The sequence below is a fragment of the Syngnathus typhle genome, linkage group LG7 (genome assembly GCF_033458585.1).
Source record: "Syngnathus typhle isolate RoL2023-S1 ecotype Sweden linkage group LG7, RoL_Styp_1.0, whole genome shotgun sequence".
NCBI lineage: Eukaryota > Metazoa > Chordata > Actinopteri > Syngnathiformes > Syngnathidae > Syngnathus > Syngnathus typhle.
This window is the reverse complement of record NC_083744.1, coordinates 5,284,844-5,308,971: the sequence shown is the minus strand read 5'-3', so window position 1 is coordinate 5,308,971 and position 24,128 is coordinate 5,284,844. Positions and strand designations below refer to the sequence as shown.

The 24,128-nt window shown below is 42.6% G+C and overlaps 3 protein-coding genes across 4 annotated transcripts; 2 read left to right on the top strand and 1 right to left on the bottom strand.

The window, feature by feature from the left end:
- Positions 1-162: 162 nt before the first annotated feature.
- On the top strand, positions 163-4,937 carry fan1 (FANCD2 and FANCI associated nuclease 1). The gene is made up of 13 exons (XM_061283991.1): positions 163-1,535; positions 1,605-1,745; positions 1,861-2,062; positions 2,136-2,369; positions 2,436-2,567; positions 2,658-2,766; positions 2,854-2,973; positions 3,047-3,211; positions 3,280-3,436; positions 4,071-4,174; positions 4,250-4,444; positions 4,537-4,665; positions 4,750-4,937. The coding sequence occupies exons 1-13, from the start codon at positions 461-463 to the stop codon at positions 4,885-4,887; spliced, it is 2,901 nt and encodes a 966-aa protein (XP_061139975.1). The 5' UTR covers positions 163-460; the 3' UTR covers positions 4,888-4,937.
- An 837-nt stretch (positions 4,938-5,774) lies between these two features.
- On the top strand, positions 5,775-18,740 carry LOC133156593 (disintegrin and metalloproteinase domain-containing protein 10-like). Of its 2 annotated transcripts, none has more exons than XM_061282434.1 (16): positions 5,775-5,959; positions 7,937-8,087; positions 9,907-10,025; positions 10,246-10,404; positions 10,855-10,955; positions 12,539-12,688; positions 12,936-13,028; positions 13,122-13,305; positions 14,324-14,487; positions 14,612-14,795; positions 15,013-15,163; positions 15,248-15,431; positions 15,510-15,618; positions 15,701-15,921; positions 16,039-16,165; positions 16,243-18,740. In XM_061282434.1, exons 1-16 carry the CDS (start codon positions 5,893-5,895, stop codon positions 16,425-16,427), a joined length of 2,349 nt encoding a protein of 782 aa, XP_061138418.1. In that variant the 5' UTR covers positions 5,775-5,892; the 3' UTR covers positions 16,428-18,740. The 2 variants fall into 2 exon arrangements, with proteins under 2 accessions (XP_061138418.1, XP_061138417.1); XM_061282433.1 differs by having other exon boundaries at positions 12,536-12,688.
- Positions 17,869-24,023, bottom strand: LOC133156594 (aquaporin-9-like). Its single transcript, XM_061282435.1, has 6 exons — positions 23,886-24,023; positions 23,674-23,800; positions 22,570-22,707; positions 21,945-22,063; positions 20,028-20,245; positions 17,869-19,716 (listed from the first exon to the last, which is right to left on the bottom strand). The coding sequence occupies exons 1-6, from the start codon at positions 23,961-23,963 to the stop codon at positions 19,500-19,502; spliced, it is 897 nt and encodes a 298-aa protein (XP_061138419.1). The 5' UTR covers positions 23,964-24,023; the 3' UTR covers positions 17,869-19,499.
- Positions 24,024-24,128: the final 105 nt, after the last annotated feature.

Below are 24,128 nucleotides of genomic sequence, written 5' to 3'. Positions count from 1 at the left end.
TACATAATACATAAATACGTGTTATTTTTAGTTTAGTTTATTCGTTTATTTACTTTTTTGTGAAAATGAGCCTCCATCATAACAGTTGAAATGAATAATTGTGCATGGGAGGATGGCAAACCTATCGACGCGTTTGGGCTCGATTGCTATGGTCTGAAATGCTTTCGGTTTTCTACTAGTCTCGTCTGACATGCACGTTTGTTATGTAGCACCAATGCTACAACGGTGTGTGTTTTTCCTCTTCCACCTCGCTTTTGTATGTTATTGTTTTTATCGTAGACTCTCTTAATTTCTGTTGTAGGAGCGTGTCGGTTGCGCGTTTTACCTGTTTCACATCCCCTTTTTCAAGCTAAATTAGCATCTACGCTATCTTGAAATGTGCGAGTTAGTAGCGAGTACGTCACGAGAGGTTGTCGGAAAATATACTTGAAATCCTATTTTTCACTTTTTTTCGTGGAGCATGGCAGGCAAAGGAGACAAATTCAAGACCAGGCGGAATTTATCGTTGTCCAAGAACAAGAAGAGAAGCGGCGCTGTCAACGCGACTCCCATCACTTCGTTCTTCAGCACCCCGCAACCTACCAAAGTGTCCTGCCCACTTTGTGGTCAGATGGTTCCCAAATTCGGGATCAATGATCACATTGATTTGCAGTGCAAGAACTTTGAGAAAACGGACAGCAGTGCTACATCAGCAAGTAATATTGTCGTGTCACCTGGCAAGGATTCCTCCAAGTCCTCCCAGCTGGATCCAGAGCTGGAAGATGAAACCACGACAAGTCCTTATTTTAAGTCAAGAACCTCTCTTAATGTGTCTCGGGAGATAAGTAGCAAGACTGTCGTCAGAAAGCTGGACCTTGGAAGTCTCTCCTCGAAGATATCTACATGTCAAAAGACAGATGACAGAACCCACTCAGATAAACATGCACTTTCTGATCCAACCAAAGAAACTTTGGATGATGTTAGCAACTCACAAAAAGAAAATCTTGCCAGTCAGGCTTCAGGAAGCAACATGGACTCAATAAAAGCTGTCGAGTTAACAACCAATGTACATGGGACATGTACAACAACAGAAACAAGTTTTGAAAAAGAACTGAAAACAGAGACGTGGCCAAAAGTGACTCTCCTCTCCTCCTCCTCCAAACTAGTTAAAAGAAAAAAAGAGACACCTACCAATAGTAAAGGGTCTAGTTTAAAAAAGAAACCAAAACATGAGGTAACCAGCTCTGTGGAAGCAATGTTTGGCAAAGAGACTGGAGATGGAGTGAAGCTTAACCCCGAAATCCCCTCTCCGGTGCATTATGACCTCCTTTCAAACTCAGACGAGGTCGCTCACAATGGCGGTGATTTACAGACAGTGAGTCTGCATGAGAAAACCAAGAGTGACATCACAGGTGACCCTTCACCCCCACAAAGACTCCCCTACTACCTACGCAATTTCAGGACTGTCCTACAAGCCGTGCTGGAGAACGACGATGATCGAGCCCTCTTCAATCAGGATGACATGACGCACGTGCAAACCTTTGAGAAGCTCTCAGGTACGCCCAAATGTAACAGGTTCTCTGTAACGCCTTGTTTGTAACATAAATGTCTCCTGTTTTTTGAAGTCATGGGGCAGAAGTTGTATGTGAGACTTTTCCAGCGGAAACTGAAGTGGCTTCAAGTGGAGAAACTCGATTATGAGGAAATATGTAGTGATTTGGCGCCTGTTGCTCACGAGTTGGTGCAAGGAGATCTTCTGCAAACAGGTAACTGATTTTGTTCTAGTTCAGGATGCAAGTTCACATTTGGCCACTAGGTGGTGACAGTTGACTGTGTTTAAAATTATACATTTACATAGGAAATATTCTTTGTTTGTTTAAGAGAATGACCTATCTAGTATAGAAGAAGCTCTTGATCTCCTGCCAGCCCCTGAACTCAAGACCCTGGCCAAGACTTTTCATCTGGGCCAATATGGGACTCAAAAACAACAGCTAGTGGACGGCCTTCTCCGGCTGAGCAAGCAAAAGTCATTCTTCTCTCTGAGCCAGGCTCAAAACAACATTGGGGCTGTCATCTTGAAAAGGTGAGGTAACCAGTCTCCTGTAGAAGTACTTCACTGAAATAATAATGTGATCACCTTCTTTGTACTCCGAAAGGGCGAAGCAACTGGCAGGTTCCTGTGTGCGTCTGTGTCGCGGTCCTCGGGATGTTTTTTCCCGCATCCTCCTGCTCTTCTCCTTGTCAGATACCATGGATGAGGAGGAGACGGCAGCAGGTGGACAAAACCAGCTTTATACCATCTTGCTCGTCAACTCTGGTCGTTTGACCTTTCCGGATTACACGGTGCAGCGTATGGCGAAGGTGTTCCGAGACAGAGACGACCTCATAAGGTCTGTTAGACGTTTTTGATTTTTGAGTGGTACTATCATTTCTCATGACTGTGGGAATCATCTCAGGTATGAAGCATCCATGCGGACTTTGCAGGAGGTGACCTTGGCTATGCAAGCAGGTCACTGGGAAGAAGCTCTGGACCTGTATACCACAGCCAAAAATGAGTGGCAGGACCAGAAGATGAGTTATGACCTCAGGTTGGGACCGTTTTGGTGGCTAAGATGAAATAGAAAAATTGACTGTCATGTCCTCACTAGAACTTTGTATTTGATTTACTCTTTTGTAAGTCACCAAAAGGAGCTTCCAGTGTTCCTACGCAGCTTCACCACAGGATGGGCTTACACTCGTATTTTGTCGAGAGGCGTGGAGATCTTACAGAGGCTACGTCGATATGAGGTTTTTGTCTTCTGATGAAGTTTTTTTTCTTTAAACAAATTAATAATCATCTGCCGTGTTGAGCAAACTTTTTTTTTTTAATCCCAGGAGGCAGTTGATGAGTTGCGGTGCCTCCTCCTGCAGGATGTTTACTGTTCTGACAGTAGAGGGCGCTGGTGGGACAGACTGGCACTGAACCTTCAACAACACTTAAAAAAACCTGAAGAAGTCAGTGCACGAAGTTGATGCTTCTCCTCGTCATGCTGCTCTGTCTTGAGTGTCTGCCTCCGATGCCCCGCAGGCTATCCGTGCTATCAAAGATGGCTTGTCCGACCCTTTCGTGCGAACAGGACACAAGCTGGCCCTCTACCAGAGAGCTTCTAGAATGAGAGAATCTGCCAGCTTCAAGAAGTACCATCGGCAGCTCAGAGATCTTCCCACTCTCCATATACAGGATGTCAGACATGTGGGTATTATTTTTAGATGTAGATTTTAAAACGTGCCATGTTTGGAACTTTGGTTCGTTGTCTTCAGGTGACCATCCGAGGACAGCTGTTTCCCCATGAAGGGGGCACCGGAAAATCACGCTTTCTAGTACCATCAAACGGCGACGACTGCACCAATGGCACTGTAATATGCTCTGTTGAAGACCTGTCTTTAGCACATTACCGCCAGCAAGGCTTTGACCAAGGTAAGCATCAGCGCTTCTTAAAAAATTTAAATATCTAAGTGCAAAATATATATATATGATTTATTTATTTTTAATTTATTCCTATTAATTTTTTTTAATTAATCAATAAATTTTTATTTATTATTACCGTTTTTTTCCATGTATAATGCGCCCCCATGTATAATGCGCACCCTAAGAATGGCATGTCGATGCTGGAAAAAAGCCTGTACCCATGTATAATACACACCCAAATTTTGACTCCTACTTAAGTCCGTAAACGTAAAATTATTTCAGAAAAAAAATCATCTTTGGGAACAACCGGATGTTATTCTGCCGGTCAGTATCACTGCGGATGCGCTAGCATACTCAATAGCGAAGAAATGTTTCGGATTTGTGTAGGGTACATTGTGACAGCAAACGAGCAGGTGATCGAGCAAGCGTCTGATACGAGAGCATTGTGTTCGTATGGAGCGTGTTTGAAGTGACAACAGAGAAGAAAGCGCATTTGTAATGGCGGCCTCCGAATGATATCCGGAAAAAAAAAAAATGTACCCATGTATAATGGGCACCCCAAACAGGATTTTAGAACAATAAATTAGTTAAATTTTGCGCATTATACATGGAAAAAAACGGTATTATTTTTTAATTCCTTCAGGAATCCACGGAGAGGGCTCAACATTCTCAACACTCTTTGCCCTCCTATTGTGGGACATCATTTTTATGGACGGTATACCAGACGTCTTCCGGAATCTCTACCAGGTATAATATGCACAAACAAGCTCAAACTTGGAGACAATTATCTGGACAAGTTTCTTTCCCCCTTTTTTGTCCCAGGCTTGCCCACTGGATTTTTACACCGACTGCTTCTATGAGAACCGAAAGGAAGCGATAGATTGCCGTGTACAGTTAATTCGAGAAGCCTCTGTTGAAACCTTGCGCGATATATTGGAGCAAGTCTGGATTTCCCAAGAGGGTAAAGTGTGTTCATGTGCCAACTGGGAGCGATTTTCTTCGCTAAGTCAAGCCCAGGTACTTGAGTCACGCATTGCAAATGAGGTCCACTTTAATGATATTATTATTTGTGATGTCATAATTGGATCTATGATGGCGTTTACTTGCAGTCTCTCGCGTGCTGCATGGGTGGAGCCTTCTTGGCAGGAGTTATCACACGGATGGCGAAAGACTTCAGACACTGCCGTGGGGGGTTGCCTGATCTTGTTGTGTGGAGCACATCTGATAACACATACAAGGTGCGGTCAGCCATTTATGTAAATTTAGTAGTGTAAAAAGTGGGATTCCCACTTGCTTTATGTCATTGCCGTTTGCTGTTTTAGCTGGTGGAGGTGAAGGGGCCAAATGACCGTCTGTCGCAGAAGCAACAGATCTGGCTGGATGAGCTGCAAAAACTAGGTGCTGATGTGGAGGTGTGTCATGTGGTGGCCACCGGAGCCAGAGGATCCCGTGTCGAATGAAAAAAAAGGGTGCAGGAAACACTCACCTATGGAAATAAAGTGTTTTTTTTTCATTTTGTTCATCTAGACTGCTCCTTATCTCAGATGTGGGGATGAATTGGCGAGTGAGAGTGGAGTATAATGTGCTATGCGGTGCCATTATTTATGTAGGAAACTACTGCTTCTAACAAAAAGGAGCATCATTGCTCAGTACAGGCAGTATCGCAAAAAGCTTTGGGCTCAAGATAATCACAGCTCACACAAAGCTGATGGTTTTTTTTCCGTTTTCTGACATTGTGGCCCAGATATTTCAGCTTGAAACAAATACCAACACAGATAACAAAGAAATTGTAAAATTTTAATGACTCATTAGAAATTTATTATAGTAGATGTGTCAGAAAAGTTCCAGGATTGTCATTTCAAATCCAAACCACAAGGTTTGTTTTCGATGGAGGATCCCACCAGGAGTGTTAACCATATCATATTTATATCCATATCATCCGAATCTCATTTGTCATGGGGATCTTGAAATCCTTATTAAATTCGGGTCCTCTTGATTTTAAGAGGAAGAAAAATCACAGAGTCGGGTCAGGACACTTGGAAGATTGCCCAGCTTGGCCATTTCCTTTTTGGCCTGGAACTGTCAGATGCTCGAGGCTTTGTGAGCAGACGCAAGGATTTCCTTGTAGACCTGTCACGTGGATTTTCGCTTTTCCTGCCCAATTCCGATCAGCGGAGATCCACTGTAACCTCGAACCACATTAATTATCATAAGATCAAAATGTGGAAAAATCTCCATCATTACCTCCTTAAGGACGTGATTCGATGCCGTTAGTGTGTCCAGTTGTACCTAATGTTGTGTCCGGGATCCTGGACGCATTCAGGGGAAGGGATAGCAACTGCGCTGCGCGTGACGTCACCGCGCAGAAGCGAGTGGGCGACGAGTGGAAGCTGCAATAAACACACAGGGCGTCTGCGCTTTTCTAACTAGGACAATAAAGTGCAAACGGCATCAATGCTTTAACCATGGAGCTATCCGATATGCTTCTCCTGAAACTGGTCCTTTTCGCCTACTTGCTGCATGACACTCAAGGTGAGTGAAGCGTTTAGGAAGGAAAAAGGAAAGACTACGCGGTTAAAAGATGTGGATAAGGGGCATGCCAAAAGGCTGCCGAGCTAAACTAGCTTGACGGCTAACGTTCGGGATCAGTGGGGCCTGCTTGTTGTGAAGGGGACTGCACCCTTTTCGCTGTGTTCTCGCCTTAAAACGAGGCACGGCGGAAAGTCCTGGACGGATTCGGGCGGGGCGTTGAAAAATGATCATTTTATTCATGTCACACCGTGTGTTGTCATTATTCTTATCGCCAGGTTTATGTTGTATTATTGGGCTTATGTCGCCGACGTCCATTGTTGTGAGAAGATGCGAGATACCGACTGGACCGTTAGCTTCATGCTATCGAGAGCTCACTCTTTTTGTTTCGTTTCCACGATCGCCGTTAAAGTCATCCTACACTTTTTTTATTTTTCAAACAGTCAATTTGCATTTTAACGATTCACACTGATTTTTTTTCTTTTTTTTTGTTACGTTTATATCACACGGAATTTGTAGTTAAGTTTATATTGTATGTCCTGACAGCTCGCGTACGCGGCCGCATAAATCAACTTTTGGGACGATATACAATTTAAAACGATGTTACTTTTCTATTTTAAGTGTTCTAAAATTGTTATATGGTCTATGTCTGTGTGATTGTGTGATTAAATACTTGCGCCGTTACTGTGCAGCACAGGACAGTGTTTATTCTTCGATCGTTTGCGCGTGTGTGATAAAACACGTAAGTGCCATAATTGGGTAATAATTGCAGTCAATTATATTAAAAAAAAAAAAAAGTTAAAACGAAATATTGTTACCCAATATGAAGTGTTCAGTTGCCTCAACTCAACCTTTGTGTATAACCACGACTTAAACAAAGAAAAAAAAAATCCCAAGCACAATGATATATTTATTTATCTAAGTTTTAAAAATATGACTGACATTATATTGTTTGTCTTATAACATGAACATAAAACAAGTCAGCTCAGGTTTTCTATGCATGGAGTTTTGACACAAAGCTGCAAGGCAGTTTGTGGTGGTTATGAACTTTTAATCATTTCGAAATGATGTACAACCCCCCCCCCCCCCTAAATTGCACAAATGTCTCTTTCTTGTAAAAATTAGAATATTCCCGAATAGTCACGGCTTTTACTTCTCATAGTCGCCTCAATGAAAAATTTAATGTGAAGGCCTACATTTTTCATAATGCACATGAACCGTGAGCTAGCTCTGTGTATTTGTACCGTCTGTTACATTTTTACTCCAGATAATGGCTATTCCGGCTCTCAGGCGTAATTACAGAGACTCGCATAGTGCTTTGACTGAAAATACTTCCTGCTGATTTAAATCCGTTGCCATAATATGACCCTGCAAATATTACGCAGTGCACGGCAAATAGTGACATCCCTGTCATCTTGTGCAGCACTATTCCGAGAGTTGCGTTGTTGTCGTGTTTTGTGCAAATGGAATTCAGGCCGCTTTTGAGTGTGGAGCAGTGTTACACACGGGTGGAGGTGCTCGAGCAGCATTCTCCATCATGCCCAACACCCACTCTTCATGTGGATAAATAATTATACTGTGACACTGGGGGCTGTAGCCGAGCGCAGCATGAAGACAGTTTCTTTTTAGTTAGATGAAAGCGACCCACATTTTCCTATATTTTTAACCTAGTCTAAAAATACTAATAGAGCTAATTTATTAGTTTACAGCTGTATTTGGAAACATTGCCATATTATTACAATAAAGTGGTTTTATTTTTCACTGGATGTGTAATAAATAAATTATACTAAATAAAAAAAATTTTTTACTTGCTTACAACAAATGAGCTATAACAACTCATGTGATCATGTAATGTGCTTAATCTCTATTTTCATAATATTAAATTGCTGTCCTTCAAACAAATCCTCTGATATCATCATGAAGTGATATTTTACAAAGGCTTATGAACTGACTAAAGACTTTGTGCTTCCCTCCACACAGGCCACTACCGGAATCCCCTCAACAAGTACATCCTGCATTATGAAGGCCTTTCTTATGACACAGAGGTGGTACACAACGACCATCAGAGGGCCAAAAGGGCGCTCTCCCACCAAGACCAGTTTCTTCATTTAGATTTTCACGCTCATGGAAGGTTGGTCAACGTTGAAATGAAAATGTTTTTCCTATTTTTTTTTATATGTATTCCTACTTACGTGTTGTTTCACTCTTTTGTCAAATATCCATGTTTATGTTGTTTACATTTGATTTGAAGTATTAGCAAAAAGTGTATTTCTCCTTTGTAATCTATTTCCATCCTAACATGCTCAATGGCAAGAGCTTGTCCAGGTGACACAGTTCAGATTTTTCTGGGGGTGAACTTTAGCATACCAATATAAAGTAATTGATGGTTTCCCATCTCCACAAAGCTTGGGCTCTTGTTTTGCTAAGGGCACTACTGTGAAATGATGAATGCAAAGTGCACGCTTTTAACAACGACTGAACGATTCACCTCAGAAATTGAGTGTGACTGCTGACACTAAAGAATGAAAGGACTTTATCGCCGGTTGATATATCAAACTGCTCATCGTAGCTTGTCAGGTAGCACAGGTCATGACATCACAATAGAGCACTTGACTGAACGTCATCAAATATAACTTAATTACTGGACACAACACAGCAAGATCATGACGTCAACAACTGCTGGTTGCTCATTGGTTGAACGTATTAGTCATTCCTGTATCACTGGAACATTGCGAGAAATGACAAAAATAACAATGATTATCTTCCCTGTTCCAGCCTCAGCTTTAGATGCTGCAGTATTATACTCCCCGGTCTCCTCTTTTGCTGCAGTAGTCTCAAGGCGGTAATATAGAGCAACGGAAAAGCCATCGACTCAAACCGAGCAGCTACGATGCGGTGAAGGATAGGGACCAAAATGTCCTCTTGTTGCTTTCTGACTGCGAGCCGCATCCGAGATGACATCAGAGCAAACACGACGAGGTGCTAATTAGATTTGTGACGAGTCAAAACATCATCGCTTCTAATCTGTCCTCAGAGAAGTGAAGCGTTTGTTTGAGGTTGAGAAAGACGTTCAATGAGCTATGTGCTTTGCTTTTTCTTTTTTTAATTGCTTACAAATCTGTTGGGTAACACCGCCGCTGTCATCTGCAGTTAAAATGATGACTAATGATTTAAAATGTGTCTTTGCAAAAGTCTGTTTTTTTTCCCGTTAAATTTAAATGTTCTAATGATGAGGTGGCACGTTTTGTACCAGCGTGTCCACACTTGCCACGACCATCTGGCTCGCAGCTCGGCAAAGAGTGTTTATCTTCCTGTGTGGAGCAGAGCCTGCCGTCGCCAGCCTTAAACGCTGCTTAATCGGCGGGAGAATGATAAAAGCTCTGCAGAACACGGAAGGAAGACGCCTGTTTCCTTTGGAAAAAGCAAAGATTTGTCTGTGACTTTTCTCTTTTGAATTGTCCTCCACAAAACTAGCTAAACAATTCTCCCTGCAATACGTGTGTTTAAACATGCGTGAGCTATTTTGTATTAATTTGAGGGTCACTGCCAGAATCTAAAAAAAACATAGAACATGTTATTAATATTCTGCCAGATTTTTCCTTTATGCTGTCAAATTAGAGCAAGGCTGGAGAGTGGAGATGCGGCACTCGACTTGAGTGTTTATTGTATTTGAGATGTTTGCTTTTTTATTTCTTCCCTCCATTTTGAAACACATTCTTTGAAAAGAAGAAGCCATGTTCTCACTCCCCCCTCTCTCATTTGCATTCTTTCGCTTCCTCAAAGCCTGCGTGAATGTTGTCAATCTCTTTTCGAGAGACCCAATTTGAATCCCAATCCACAAGCGCACGTCTCTAGAAAAATAAACGTCTTTCAGATCTTTGCCCAAAAAAAAAAAAAAAACTCTGATGATCACGTTGTTTTGTTCATTTTGCATTTTTATTCTATTTCAGACATTTTAATTTGCGCATGAAGAGAGATACTAACTTGTTCACACCAGACTTGAAAGTGGACGTTTCAGGACAGGAGTCGACATATGATACCTCTCATATCTACACTGGAGAGATATACGGTGAGGAAAGTCTTCATTCAACGACCAGCCTCATTTCACCTTCTGAACTCGTGCAAAATATTTTTAAAGGCTATTGCAACAGGAGGGAGTCAAGAAGCCCCACCCGATTATTTCAACATTTGAAACAGAAAGCGAGAAATGTTGCTCCACAAATGACTCAAAATCTTTCTTTCTGCCTTCCCTCTCAAATAAAATATATATGTAATTTTGTCTCCCCTAGGTGAAAAAGGTACGCTAGCTCACGGTTCCATCGTGAATGGTAAATTTGAGGGCTTCATTCAGAGTTACCACGGCAACTACTACGTGGAACCCACCGAGCGCTATCTGGAGGGCAAAAATGTGCCTTTCCACTCCGTCATTTACCACGAGGATGACATACGTGAGTCCTTGACAACTGCACGCTCACAATCACTCAAAGCGACTGCCATTTCCTAATTGCGTATGAATATGTGTGATCCAAACGTGGAAGGTTAATCTTGCTGAGCCCATGTAAGGCCGATTTGTGAGACCCCCCTCTTTGAAGAGCTCAGGGTGCTTGCTCATTAGCTGAGTAACGTGAGCTTTCTCTCAGGGTCCCGCCTCATTAAAGCTGTCTACTAAACATTAGTAGGGATTCCGAGCAGCATTTCATTCCTAATTATATAGACTGCGTTAAATATGAGAGGTATTCGTAAATAAAGTAAGCAGACAGAGCTAGGCAGGCTCAGGTGGTGTGTAAGGACACCTATTAGCTGGTCCCGAATAGCATCACAAGCAGTGACTCAGAGGTTTAAGTAGCTAACGTTGTCGCCATAATCCTCACAGTGTTGTGTCGGCCTCTTTCACGCAGACTATCCTCACAAGTACGGCCCAGAGGGAGGATGTGCCGATAGCTCCGTGTTTGAGAGGATGAAGAAGTACCAGGCCTCTGCTGTAGAAGAGCCGTACAAGGTGAACTTTGCCGCACGCTGGCAGTACAAGTGAAGGAGAAGCAATCAATCTTTCCATGTTTACCCCAGCGGCAGACATTTTACGCCCGGCCACAATATTACATGACCACACGACCTCATGAGATTCAATATAAAAACGCTATCAAATATTATTTCCTTAAAAAGATACAGTTTTTTTTCCATGTAATTTAACTAATTTATTGTCCTAAAATCTGGGGTGCGCATTATTTTATTTATTTATTTATTTATTTATTTTTTTAAGAAAATCATGGTACAACAATTTTTGAAGAAAATCTTGTCACGGATGGTTCTTTACAACGTCACTTTCCTCTCTTTTCATTTTAACCTAACTGATCGCGGTGGTGCCTTTCTGGGCAGTCGGAGAAATCAACGCCAACAAAAAAAATACATCCAGCCTAGTTAAGAAATCACCAGAAAGATCACCATGACAATTGAGAATAATAAATAATTATTATATATATTAGTATATATATTATTATTATAATAACAAATAATTGTGATAAATAACTGGAACATCACTCAAATATTGGTGATCCCGTTGAGAGTCTCACATATTTCTTCGCTATCAAGTTTGCTACTGCATGCGCAGTGATACTGACCGGCAGAATAACATCCGGTTGTTCCCAAAGATTTTTTTTTTTCTGAAATAATTTTGCGTTTACGGATTTAAGTAACCCGGCCGGGTCATACCAAAGACTATAAAAATGGGACCCATTGCCTCCCTGCTTGGCACTCAGCATTAAGGGTTGGAATTGGGGGGTTAGATCACCAAATGATTCCCGAGCGCGGCGCCGCTGCTCCTCACTGTTCCCCTCTCCCCCAGGGGATGGATCAAAATCACACAGGGTCCTCAAATGCAGAGGACAAATTTCACCACACCCAGATGCGTGTGTGACGATCATTGTAACTTGAAAAAAAGAAAAAAAAAAAAAGTCAAAATTTGGGTGCGTATTATACAGGCTTTTTCCCACCATCGTCATGCCATTGTTAGGGTGCGTATTATACATGGGGGCGCATTATACATGGAAAAAAACGGTAGCTTTATTTCACACTGCCCAGAAAAGTAAGGCTCCAGCATATGTGTTCAAATATCCATTGCGTCACGGTTTGTAATGTTACGACGCTGATGCTAGTCGTTAGCCTGTCTATTGTGTTTGTATTGTATATTCGCATTAAGCTAGCGGCAGTTATTTTTGCTTGTTTTAGAAACACAATCTGGAATAATTGTCTTTGTTTTGTTTAGTTTGGCAGTAAAGTGTTTGACTAAACAGCTGGAAGACTTTTTTTTTTAACAATTGTGAACGATCTGCTAAACTGCTAGTCCTTGTGAAGTGAGTTTAGTTTTTGTCTAAATTAATATGCCAAAGATACACTTAGCATTAGCATTAATTCTTCTTTTGCCCTTTGTTCATCATATAGTGTATATAGAACTAATGTATATTGTATGAAGGGTCTGTGCCTTTAAAACTAGAAGGCATGATTTATTTAGCTGCTCTTTGGTTGTAAATGCCCTCACAGTATTCTATATTTAACTGTCATCTTTTTCCTCCCCTGTCACAGCAGGCATTCGACAGTCAGCCGCTCCTTAGCGAATCTGTGATGCTGAGAAAGAAGAGGATGGCACAGGCTGAGAAAAACACGTGCCAGCTCTTCATCCAAACAGATCACCTCTTCTACCAGTATTACAAGACAAGAGAGGCTGTCATCGCTCAGGTGAGATGCACTGAAATTGATAAACAAGCCAGCGTGGGATTGCCACTCATGACACGCTGCTGATTGCGCAACGGGCCGTAATGACTCAACGGGAGTTGCTTCGAATAAACACGTCTAGACATCGTTGTTTGAAGCAGTACAATAAGCCTTGAAAATAGAATAGTATCTACCAGACAATTGATTAAACAATGCATTTAATCGAAATGTTCCAATTTTATCTTTGTGTGTTGTTATCTTCCCATTACAGATCTCCAGTCACGTGAAGGCCATTAATGCCATCTATCAGGGCACGGACTTCTTAGGGATTCGCAACATCAGTTTCATGGTGAAACGAATCAGAGTGAGTGCTCGGCTGAAGTTAGCCTCTTCTGTTTATTCTGAAAACAGCCCATCAGAGTCTTTCCTATAAACAAGCCCGTTTCCTCCCGTACAGATAAACACCACCAGTGTTGAGAAGGACAGGTCCAACCCATTTCGTTTTGGTAACATCGGAGTGGAGAAGTTCCTGGAGCTCAACTCGGAGCAGAATCATGACGACTACTGTTTGGCTTACGTTTTCACCGACAGAGACTTTGATGACGGCGTCTTGGGTTTGGCCTGGGTGGGAGCACCTTCAGGTACTGCGGAAGCACCGAAACTGTTGGCCATGCATTGGTAGGGGAACTCAAGACAAAGTACCGTGTTTTCCGCACCATTAGGCGCACCGGATTATAAGGCGCACCTTCAATGAACGGCCCATTTTAAAACTTTGTCCATATGTAAGGCGCACCGGATTATAAGGCGCATAAAATAGAAGCTATACTGCAACAAACTGAGATTGACTAGGGTTGCGGTATGCATCCACTAGCCAATAACCAACGAGCCCTCTGTAAACAATCGCGTTTCTCAAACGATCTCCTATAAAATGATCAGAACTGACTAAAGTTCGATCTAACGCATTGGTACTACTTACCTATGTTTCCCTTCCATATCGATCCGTAGATTTACTCGAAACATTAACAGAGCAGCCTATTTTGACATGAAATAGCCTCGCGCGTATAGCAGCTATTGTTATAGCATTAGCCATCCGCAATTTCCCAAGAGCCTCAGCTCGCAATCTCCCATGAGCCTCAGCAAAGTGTAAACAATCGCGTTTCTCAAACGATCTCCTATAGAATGATCGGAACTGATATATATAAGGCGCTCTGCATTATAAGGCGCACTGTGTTTTTTTTAGTAAAATGTAAGTTTTTAGGTGCGCCTAATAGTGCGGAAAATACGGTATGTTCTATGTACCACCAGTTGTCTAAATAGGCTATTCTGATTATTCTTGCGTTGAATTCAATCAGAGGAGGCACATAGAACATAAATTTTTCTTCGCATGGATCGACATCTTTTCACTGTGTTCACTGGTCAAGAAGTTATGACTCATAAAGAGCGTGAGCTCATTACCCAGTGAGCAATGTATCATTGCTGGAAGGAAAAAAAGCTCGAGACCGCAATTGACTCAGGTTGTTATGGGAACTAGAGTCAAAAAGGATCAGGGGTGTTTATCCTCATGAAACACTAATACAATTTTAAATGTTTGTTTTCTTATCGCATTACATTCATGCTTTGAATGGCCGACTTGTTTTAAAATGTGCTTATCGTCGTCAGGGAGTTCTGGAGGCATCTGTGAAAAAAGCAAGTTGTACTCCGACGGCAAGAAGAAATCTCTCAACACGGGGATTATCACTGTCCAGAACTACGCCTCCCACGTTCCTCCCAAAGTCTCCCATATCACCTTTGCTCATGAAGTGGGCCATAACTTTGGCTCCCCGGTGAGTAAATCATGTACTGCATTCACTCGCGGCAAGATGGATTAAATGGAGCGTGGCCACCTCTGTCTCCCGATCTTCTTTTGACATTGTCTCCCCCCCCCCCCCCTTCCTTTCTAATGCACAGCACGACTCAGGATCGGAGTGCACTCCGGGTGAATCCAAGAGCCAAGACAAAAAGGAGAGGGGCAATTACATCATGTATGCGAGAGCGACGTCGGGAGACAAGCTCAACAACAACAAATTCTCCATCTGTAGCGTGCGCAACATCAGCCAGGTGCTGGAGAAAAAAAGAAGCAACTGCTTCGTTGGTATGTACCGCGCTGTTGGAAAATCCCTAATTATATTCATCAAATAATTGACGATTAACAATATACACCATAATCATTACTGTGTTAGAATTTTAGTAAATGATTCATTTTCAGGCCATCACAGTAGGGGATACTAAATTAGATTATTACAGATGTCATGTTGCGAGGAACAAAGTTGATGTTTGTATTATTATTCCCCCCCCACCACCACCACCAGAGTCTGGTCAGCCAATTTGTGGAAACGGCCTGGTAGAGCCAGGAGAGGAGTGTGACTGCGGCTACAGTGATCAGTGCAGGGACCAGTGCTGCTATGATGCCAACCAGGAGGACAACAAGAAATGCAAATTAAAGCCCGGCAAAGTGTGCAGGTACATTGTACTGTGTGTGTTTCTGATTCACCAACCGTCCTTTTGAGATGTTTTTGAGCCAAGTCGTTTTGATTTCCCTCCCAGTCCCAGCCAGGGTCCTTGTTGCACCCCTGAGTGCAGCTACAAGGGGCGCAACGAGAAGTGCAGGGACGAGTCGGAGTGCGCTCATCAGGGCATGTGCAATGGCGGGAGCCCCCATTGCCCGTCGTCTGAGCCCAAGGCCAATTTCACCGCCTGTCACGGCGAGACTCAAGTCTGCCTGAACGGGGTGAGTCACCAGCAAGTTATACAAAACAATTAAGATCTGTCGTTACGTGGCTAACCTGATCCCGCCGCGCGCCCGCAGGGCTGCTCCGGCTCCATCTGTAAGAAGTACGGCCTCGAAGCGTGCACGTGCGCCAGCCAAGAAGGAAAGGACGAGACGGAGCTTTGTCACGTGTGCTGCATGGAAAAGAGTGAGTCACGCCATTCATTTGCGCCCAGAGGACTGCATCTCGTCAGCCATTGTCCTCGCTGACCGGGGCCTCATGTCTCCAGTGAACTCCAACACGTGCAGCAGTACCGGGTCGGAGCGTTTGGCGCGTTTCTTCAATAAGAAGGTGACCACCCTGCCGGCCGGGTCGCCCTGCAACGACTTCAAGGGTTACTGCGACGTGTTCATGAAGTGTCGCCTGGTGGACGCCGACGGCCCGCTGGCTCGACTCAAGAAGGCCATTTTCAACCCGGAGCTTTACGAGAACATTGCCGAGTGGATTGTGGTACGGACGCTTGACTCCAAAGCAGCTTTTCTCTAGGCTTGTGATTCTAGCTGACAACTTTTTTTATTTTGTACACCTTTAAGGGTTTTGCGTTTGCTTGATTTCTTTTATTTACAGGCCCACTGGTGGGCAGTGTTGCTGATGGGCATCGCTCTCATCATGCTCATGGCGGGCTTCATTAAGATCTGTAGCGTACACACACCCAGCAGCAACCCCAAGCTCCCTCCCCCAAAACCACTTCCGGGTGAGTTTCCGACTGCAAGTTTTCATTCCTGGAGCACACGGGGGTCTTAACCCGCGTGCTATTTCTCTCCCCGCCAGGCACGTTGAAGAGGCGGCGAGCGCAGCAGCACGCAAGCTCCCAGGTGCAGCATCAGGCCCAGCACGGCGGCCACGGCGGTCCGCGGCAGGGCCCCAGGCAGCCTCAGCGGCAGGCCCAGCAGCAACAACAGCGACACCACCGTCAACCTCGAGAGAACTATCAGATGGGGCAGATGAGACGCTGAGACACCCCCCGGACCACCCCCACCCCGCGGCCCTCCCCCACCCCCTCGCCACCCCCTCCAATGCCTTGGCTCCTCCTTGTGCCTACAGTGGGAATCTTAAAAGCGTCACTCCATCCACGGAAAAGCCCGACATGGTTGCTAGTCACCTCTGCGTTCTCCATCTTGCAGAAACGCAAAGCAGAGAAAAATCCAGCGACTGGATTGGCGGTCCCCATCGCAGCACAGTCTAGCTTCTTTTATTATTTTTTTTTTTGCAATCGTCATCTACTTTTGGTTCATTTCAAAGGAGTGCCAAGGAGTTAAGAAATCATCCGTAGCTTTAGTCCACTTTAGTGATGTGTTTTAGTTGTTTTGCGATGTCGTCCCGAGTGGCTGCCGGCGAGTCGTCGTGTGCTTTTCTTGCGCCCTTCCAGCCACACACACACACACACACACACACGAGCGAGACAAGACACTCGGTGGAGGATTGGCGCCACTTTTGTGATTTCCACATGTCCCAAAACGGCGAAGGACACATGCTCCGGTCTCTTGGGCAGACAGTCTCCTGCATGTGACTGTACATATTTAGTGTATCATAAGTGAAAATGAACTATTTCTTCTACTGTAAATGTGTAATTCTTCGCTCTCTTCTCGTTTTTTTGGGGCTTTTATTTTTCGGTTAGCGCTCTCAGGACTTTTAACACATAAACAAAGGCATGACGGTCGCCAGGAGTTCCTCGGATGTTGACGCCGACCATCTGATGCTGTCGGGTCGTCTCTGCGGTCGCCCAATCAGGGTTGCTTGTTTCTCAATTTGAACAAAGTCACCATATCCTTCTTTTTCCAAGGTCATCTTTCCATTGTTTTATTTTTTTGCTAACATGTTGCTTGTGTCGTGTAATGGAAGGATCGCTCTGCTTGTCGTCCTTTTTTTTTTCTCTTTTAATTTAGCTTTACGAAGAATGAATAACCACTAACTGAAGCTGAGGTGAAGGGAAAGTTGCAGCTTAGTTTAGAATTGAGCGTTAGTGGAATGCGTGGGGAAATAAGTTTGAAGGTGACTCGGTGTGGATGTATTAAAAACAAATAGGCTTATTGCTCAGATAGGAAACTTTTGTGGGCATGCAGAGGCATTAATCCAATGTAAGTATTGATTGACTTGGGTCTGTACTAGTGTCTCAGCACAATGCTTTTTAATGTGAAAATAAAAGGAAAGAAGACTTGTTGAGTCAGATTTTTAGTATAACCTGACTTTGCTACTTCACCATTCCGGATTCACACTTTCCAGGTTTTGACTTGTGATGACAGAAAGCACCGGCGGGCTATGTTTGAAGGACGCGTTTCACCTCAGGCATTCTTTCACAAAATAACAACTTGATATGATTCAGTGTTTGCTTCTCACTAACATTAAAAACACATCATATTTGCATTATATATTTCATGCATTATTTTTGCCTACTGGTCTGAATTGAGTTTCTTAATTCTGTTTTGAGTGCATGCAGTTCAAATCACAAGTAATGTCTTACAACACTGTCCTGAGGGTTGGGATAATCCTACGTTTTGCTGCGGATGGGATGAGGAAAAGTGTCACAGTTGATGTCTGTCACATGATGATGAATCAGGCTTATGTCTGTACAACAAAAAAGTGGATTTAAAAAAGAAAAAAAGTCATTCTTGGCTCCAGAATCTAACATGTAAACTTGTACAGTACTTTGAAAATTTGCATTTCATTGAAAAAATTACATTTTGCTACATCTGCTGATTTCTTTACAAAAAAAAAATATTTTATTCCAATTCAAAGATGTTCATATGTGACAAAATCTCTTTTAAGTTATTTATGTTTTTGTATGTGCTAGTTCAACTGGAGTTTGTTTATGATACTTTTTCTCCACTGTCATCAATGATATAAAAACAATTGAGTGTGATGGATTTAATGTGACATTCTCATTTTAGTCTTTGTTATCCTGTGGCATGGTTTGGCTAGAAGAGCAGAAGAATAATGCCTGTAAATTTCTTTTCTTTTCATTTCGTAGTCTTGATTTGGGGAAAAAAAAAAGTTTTAGATAAACGTGCACTGCAATGTCCAAATTAATTTTGAAATGTTGTAGGTGATGTAGGCCAAAAGAACACACGATTAAAAAGTAATACTACTGTCTGATTTTAATGTTCACTGTGTTTTATACAGTATTGGAAATTTTTGTTAACTTTGAACATTTTTACTAAAAAACAAAACAAAAATTCAATTGTATTGTGTAAAGAGATGTAATTTTTGGAGTACTTGAAATGCATTAATTAAACAGCTCATTCAATAAAATAGACCACTGTTTACTGTCAGATGCTCTCTCTGTAGATAATCACTTTTTTTTTTCTAGGGTTTTATTATCTAAGCAAAAACAAAGCAGCAGCCACAATGATAAACGTTGTATTAACTGGTAGTGTGAGGAAACCCAAGCAGGACATGCAAACTCCACACAGGAAGGTGTGGAGACGGAATTGAACCCACCTTTCCTGGAACTGTGGTGGACATGTATTTATATTCTCCATGAACATCTTTATGTTATGTAATGATCAACCAGGAAAGGAGAGTGTGCCAGGCCTTGACATCATTTGCACAAGCAATGGAATGTGGCCTGCATCGATTTTCAATCTGCACCCTCAAGCTGCTGCTGCCCACATACCCATACTAATTTATATATATTGTATTATAAAAACCTTCCTAGGAAGTATTGCAGGGATTTCTATATTATTGACTTCAATTCTCGTGCAACTGGTGTGGGATATAACCCCCCCATTAGATGTAAAATATATATTTTTTTTTAAATAAACGACATTTTAATTTAAATAAGCAACAGGAATAAATCTGGTTTGCTTAACAACATAATACACACAAAAAACAAAGTTTAAAAAAAGCACACCAACAGGAGCAAATATGAAGGGGATGGAGGAGATTATTATGCTTGCCATATCTACTAGAATACAATATTTACAACTCATCAATTCAAAATGGTCATTACTTTTTAATGAGGTCACGTTTAAACACGAGCAGATTAAAGAATTATCTCTGTAGAAGTGAGACAGGAGGAAATACTCTTTTTAACTCATAGTGATCATCTCATATTTGTCCTTTAGACTGCAGTCCTCATCCTCCTCATCTTCCTCCTCCTCGTCCTCCTCACCCTCCTCCTCATGAGGCTTCTCGGCTTCCACGCGGGGGTGGTGAAGCTCGACGAGCAGGTAGTACAGGACGGCCGCGACCACAGCTCCTACCATAGGCCCAGCTACTGGGATCCACCACCAGTAGCCTGCCGTGCTGCGGAGAAACCAAAGGCGGGTTGATAGTTTTGGACAGTGTCATGGAATAATGTTGGATCAACAACAATCGATCACGTCTGTTGAGTGCACGTGATATTATATAATAAGTCAACAATGCTTGTTGCCTAATTGTTTATTTCAATCAATATCTTTGTGCACTAACCATTCACATGTGATTGATGGCTGGTATCCTACAATTGACAATTTTGGTGTTTGTATTTTGCTTGCTAATAAGCAAAAACTTTATTTGCAATATAGTATGTATCACAATATAACACTTTGACGTGGATTAATGGACCGATTAGTCACCTGAAGACCTCCATGCCCCATCCGGCCACAGCTGTGAACAGTCTGGGCCCAAGGTCCCTGGCAGGATTCAAGGGGTAACCACAGTTCAGTCCCATGGATACCCCAATGGCCATGATGATCAGCCCAATGGCCAGTGGCTCCACACCTTTAGGAGCACCAATGTTTCCTCCATCAAGGATGGCCAGAATGCAAAGAACCAGCATGCCAGTTCCCACCACCTGCAAGCGAGAGGGATAATGCATTTTCTTGGATTGTCCGATTAAATGATCAAGTTTGATCATATATTTGCATATATGATGAAAAATACACATTTTTAGCCTTTAAATAAATGTTATTGTGCACTTGGAGTCTCCAGGATTGTAGGAAAATTTACCGTTTTTTTCCATGTATAATGCGCCCCCATGTATAATACGCACCCTAAAAATGGCATGTCGATGCTGGAAAAAAGCCTGTACCCATGTATAATACGCACCCAAATTTTGACGCCTACTTAAGTCCGTAAACGTAAAATTATTTCAGAAAAAAGACCATCTTTGGGAACAACCGGATGTTATTCTGCCAGTCAGTATCACTGCGCATGCGCTAGCAAACTCGATAGCGAAGAAATGTTTCGGATTTGTGTAGGGTACATTATGACAGCAAACGAGCAGGTGATCGAGCAAGCGTCTGATACGAGAGCATTGTGTTCGTATGGAGCGCGTTTGGAGTGAACAGCAGAGAAGAAAGCGCATCTGTAATGGCGGCCTCCGTATCATATCTGGATTTAAAAAAAATATATATATATTTTTTTTTTGTACCCATGTATAATGCGCACCCCAGATTTTAAGACAATAAATTTGTTAAATTTTGCGCATTATACACGGAAAAAAACGGTAATCTAATCCTTCCAGGTTCTGCAGAAATACCTTAATAATCTGTTTGAAGGATATATTTTTACTCCATTTATTTTCAGTATTCTTATCCATGACGTCACAGTCTTTGGGGCAGCACCACCAAACAAGGTAATGGGTGTGGCCAAACGTCTTCGCAAATCCGCCATCTTATTACTCGGAGAGATCAAAATATTCCGTTGTTGGATCCATTAACCCATACAACGCTTTCCACCATCCCTAGTATCAGAACCTCAAATAAGTGCCAGGTTAAATTTCATTTTTTCAGGACAAAGTTCCACATCTGTGGGCAAAGTCGTCCTAGTTCAAGAACAATGTTTCAGAAATCGAGAAGGTTTTGCCGAGCGACTTCATTTCATTGAGGATTCAGTTACTTCAATCTCTGGAAATGACGGACACAGTAAAGAGGTAAGCTTGAGATGACACAAAAATAATAAACTCTATTTCACTTTCATATTATTGAGTGTTTATGATGCCCTTGTTTTCATAGCATTAGCATCAGTCTTTCTGCTTTAGCACTGTGCGCTCTGTTTTTACTTCTTGTGGATGTATTTTAAGTAGTTGTATCAGATGAATTGCATCAAATGTGCTTTATTATTTTTGGGGGGCACAATGTGTTAACTACATCGTTAGCTTCTCGCTAGCGCTTGCATTAGCTTACGTCTTAACTTGACTACAGTGCTTGTATACATGACGTGTTCATAAATATTGTTAAGGGATTGTCACCCGACACCACCCTTTTAATAGGGTCAAATGTAGTTTTGCACACTTTTCTCGCCCCAACATGTTATTTTTGGATCAGTGCACTGATTTGACAGACTGGAAATGGTGTTGAGCGTAGTTCTGACCTTCCGGTGAATCGGGTCATCAAACCCAAAAGCAAGCAAAGCAAAAAGGGGGTTGTTCTCTGACTAAATGGGGCAATCAATTTCACATAGCAGCATTTCCGAGAGTTTGTGTTAATTTGTGCCTGAATGGGACTGGGAGTACAATATAAAAGGCGATCGGGCCATTGTGAGTTGTTCACCTGATCAATGAATCCGCCAAGAATCGAGAGGTGTCTCGCTGGGTAAGATGCGAAAATGTGACCGGTGGCATTGATTCCTGTCACCGACAAAATCCCGCTGGTGAAGTCCATGAACGCATCTGTGAGGGGTTTCACATAGTTCTCACTTGTCAATGATTTACATGAAGCAGTGATTTCCAGCCATATTTGTGTGCCACGAGGAAAAATTATGTATCGATGCTAGCAACGATAGGTTGACAATTATATGCTCCTCCGCTAGATAGCAGTAGATACAATTAGCGTACAAAGTGGTTTCCAGGTTTGTCGTCCCACTATTTTACTTGTTTGTACAGTTTATAAATATTTGTTTTGATCAATATTTGTTTTTGTTGTAATTTCATTGTCGACAACTAGATGGCGATGTTGTTTGACAAATATTTGCACAGTTCATAAATATTTGTTTTGATCGATATTTATTTTTGTTGTAATTTCACCGTCGACAACTTGATAGAGATATTTGACAAATTTGAAAGATTTGGAGCATGATTGTCAAGATAAGTGTTATTTTTGTTTAATAGCATGCAGTAAGATATTTGGCTCAATAAATGCTGCTGGAAAGAAATGACTAAAACGCAGGTACCCTCACCGTAGTATAATCCAAATACAGCAGCAGCTCCAGCAAATGCACCAAGAAACTGAGCAATGACATAGAAAGGAAACTTCCAGATCTTGAGTTTGCCGAGGATCACCATGGCCAGAGACACGGCAGGGTTTACGTGGCCTCCTGGGATGGAGGACAAAGGCAAGAATAAGAAAGGGATGCAGCTGGCATGATGGATTGCAAGGACTACTACGTTCTATAACGCTCTCACACTACTGAAATGATCTGCAGGTGATTCGAGTCTCGCTGCTTGAATAGTAAACGGGTGTGAGTCCGAGCTAGCTCTATCCGTCGCGTATAAAAAAAATGATAGTGTGTGTATAAGTGTGTTTTAACGCTTTCCCAAACGGCCCCCTAAAGGCTGCCATGTTATCCTCTTCATCATTAGCAAGTCATATTTACAAGGGACAGCAGAAAGGAAGCAGCGCCCAGGGCGGTCGCAGGCTTTAGTTGAAGAACGACACAACAGTTGGCCATAAATGATGACAATAGCATCGGTGACTTTTGTTTTCAACAATTAAATCAAACGTCCTAGCTAAGTGCAAACCATTCGGTCCTGCTGCTCAAACGACAGACGTTATGACGCCAATGTTTGCCACAGATGCACGGATGCGGGCCCGCGATCGATGTTTGCAGGACACGCAGCACCCCGGGTTATGGACGACCCTGGAGAGGCTGTGACTTGACATGACCAAATCAATGGGCAGTGCTCATTGACTACTGGCACATGGGAGGCAGCACAGGCAGAATGTATACACATTTGTCTCGACAAGAGCTTTCGAAGATGGATTGGATTGGATTGGATTGGATTGGATTGGATGGATGGATGGATGGATGGATGGATGGATGGATGGATGGATGGATGGATGGATGGATGGATGGATGGATGGATGGATGGATGGATGGATGGATGGATGGATGGATGGATGGATGGATGGCCAGCCAATTGTTTCTGATTTGCTCACCTACTGTACCAGAAAAGGTTGTTCAACATAGCAAATCTGGTTACAATGATAAAACGACGAGCAATTCCTGTGCCGAATGCTTTATATCTGAGCATAGAACATCTTTCAATCTGCTATTATTTACCTGATACTCCACCGGCCACGTAAACGGCCATCATCAGTCCTACAGAGAAGCCGATGTGTACGGTGAGCGGCTCACCCAAAGAGTTTCGACTGAGGACTGTCTGGGCAACTGAGCCGCAACCAAACAACTTAAAACACAGAAAGATGTGCGTATATGAAGCGAGAGTATAGCACCGAAAAATATTGAATTGAATAATACAAAGTGTTACTTACAACCAAAACAAAGGTCCCAAGGAATTCTGCCAGGAATTCCTTAAGTATTCCATGTTTGATCGCACAGTGTTTCCTCATGGCTTCTCTTCTTTAAATGTTTTGCTGTGCCGACTGTGATTAAAAGTGCCTCGACGTCCTGCTGTGTTAACTTCTGAGAAGTGGAGATCATGTTTGATCTCCACCTCTGCCCCAGCGCAGCCATTCAGTGCACAGGATTGATCTGCTCGTTCACCCATCATCAAG

What these genes read in the sequence shown, in the direction of transcription:
- fan1 (XM_061283991.1), top strand. Translation starts at nt 461, where the DNA reads ATGGCAGGCAAAGGAGACAAATTCAAGACCAGGCGGAATTTATCGTTG. An exon ending in AGGAGATCTTCTGCAAACAG is followed by an intron (nt 1,746 to 1,860) that starts GTAACTGATTTT and finishes TGTTTGTTTAAG; the next exon opens with AGAATGACCTATCTAGTATA. An exon ending in CTTCGCTAAGTCAAGCCCAG is followed by an intron (nt 4,445 to 4,536) that starts GTACTTGAGTCA and finishes GTTTACTTGCAG; the next exon opens with TCTCTCGCGTGCTGCATGGG.
- LOC133156593 (XM_061282433.1), top strand. Translation starts at nt 5,893, where the DNA reads ATGGAGCTATCCGATATGCTTCTCCTGAAACTGGTCCTTTTCGCCTAC. An exon ending in GATTTTCACGCTCATGGAAG is followed by an intron (nt 8,088 to 9,906) that starts GTTGGTCAACGT and finishes ATTCTATTTCAG; the next exon opens with ACATTTTAATTTGCGCATGA. An exon ending in ACATTGCCGAGTGGATTGTG is followed by an intron (nt 15,922 to 16,038) that starts GTACGGACGCTT and finishes TTTTATTTACAG; the next exon opens with GCCCACTGGTGGGCAGTGTT.
- LOC133156594 (XM_061282435.1), bottom strand. Translation starts at nt 23,963, where the DNA reads ATGAGGAAACACTGTGCGATCAAACATGGAATACTTAAGGAATTCCTG. An exon ending in CGTGGCCGGTGGAGTATCAG is followed by an intron (nt 22,708 to 23,673) that starts GTAAATAATAGC and finishes CCTCCATCCCAG; the next exon opens with GAGGCCACGTAAACCCTGCC. An exon ending in TTGGCGGATTCATTGATCAG is followed by an intron (nt 20,246 to 21,944) that starts GTGAACAACTCA and finishes TCTCGCTTGCAG; the next exon opens with GTGGTGGGAACTGGCATGCT.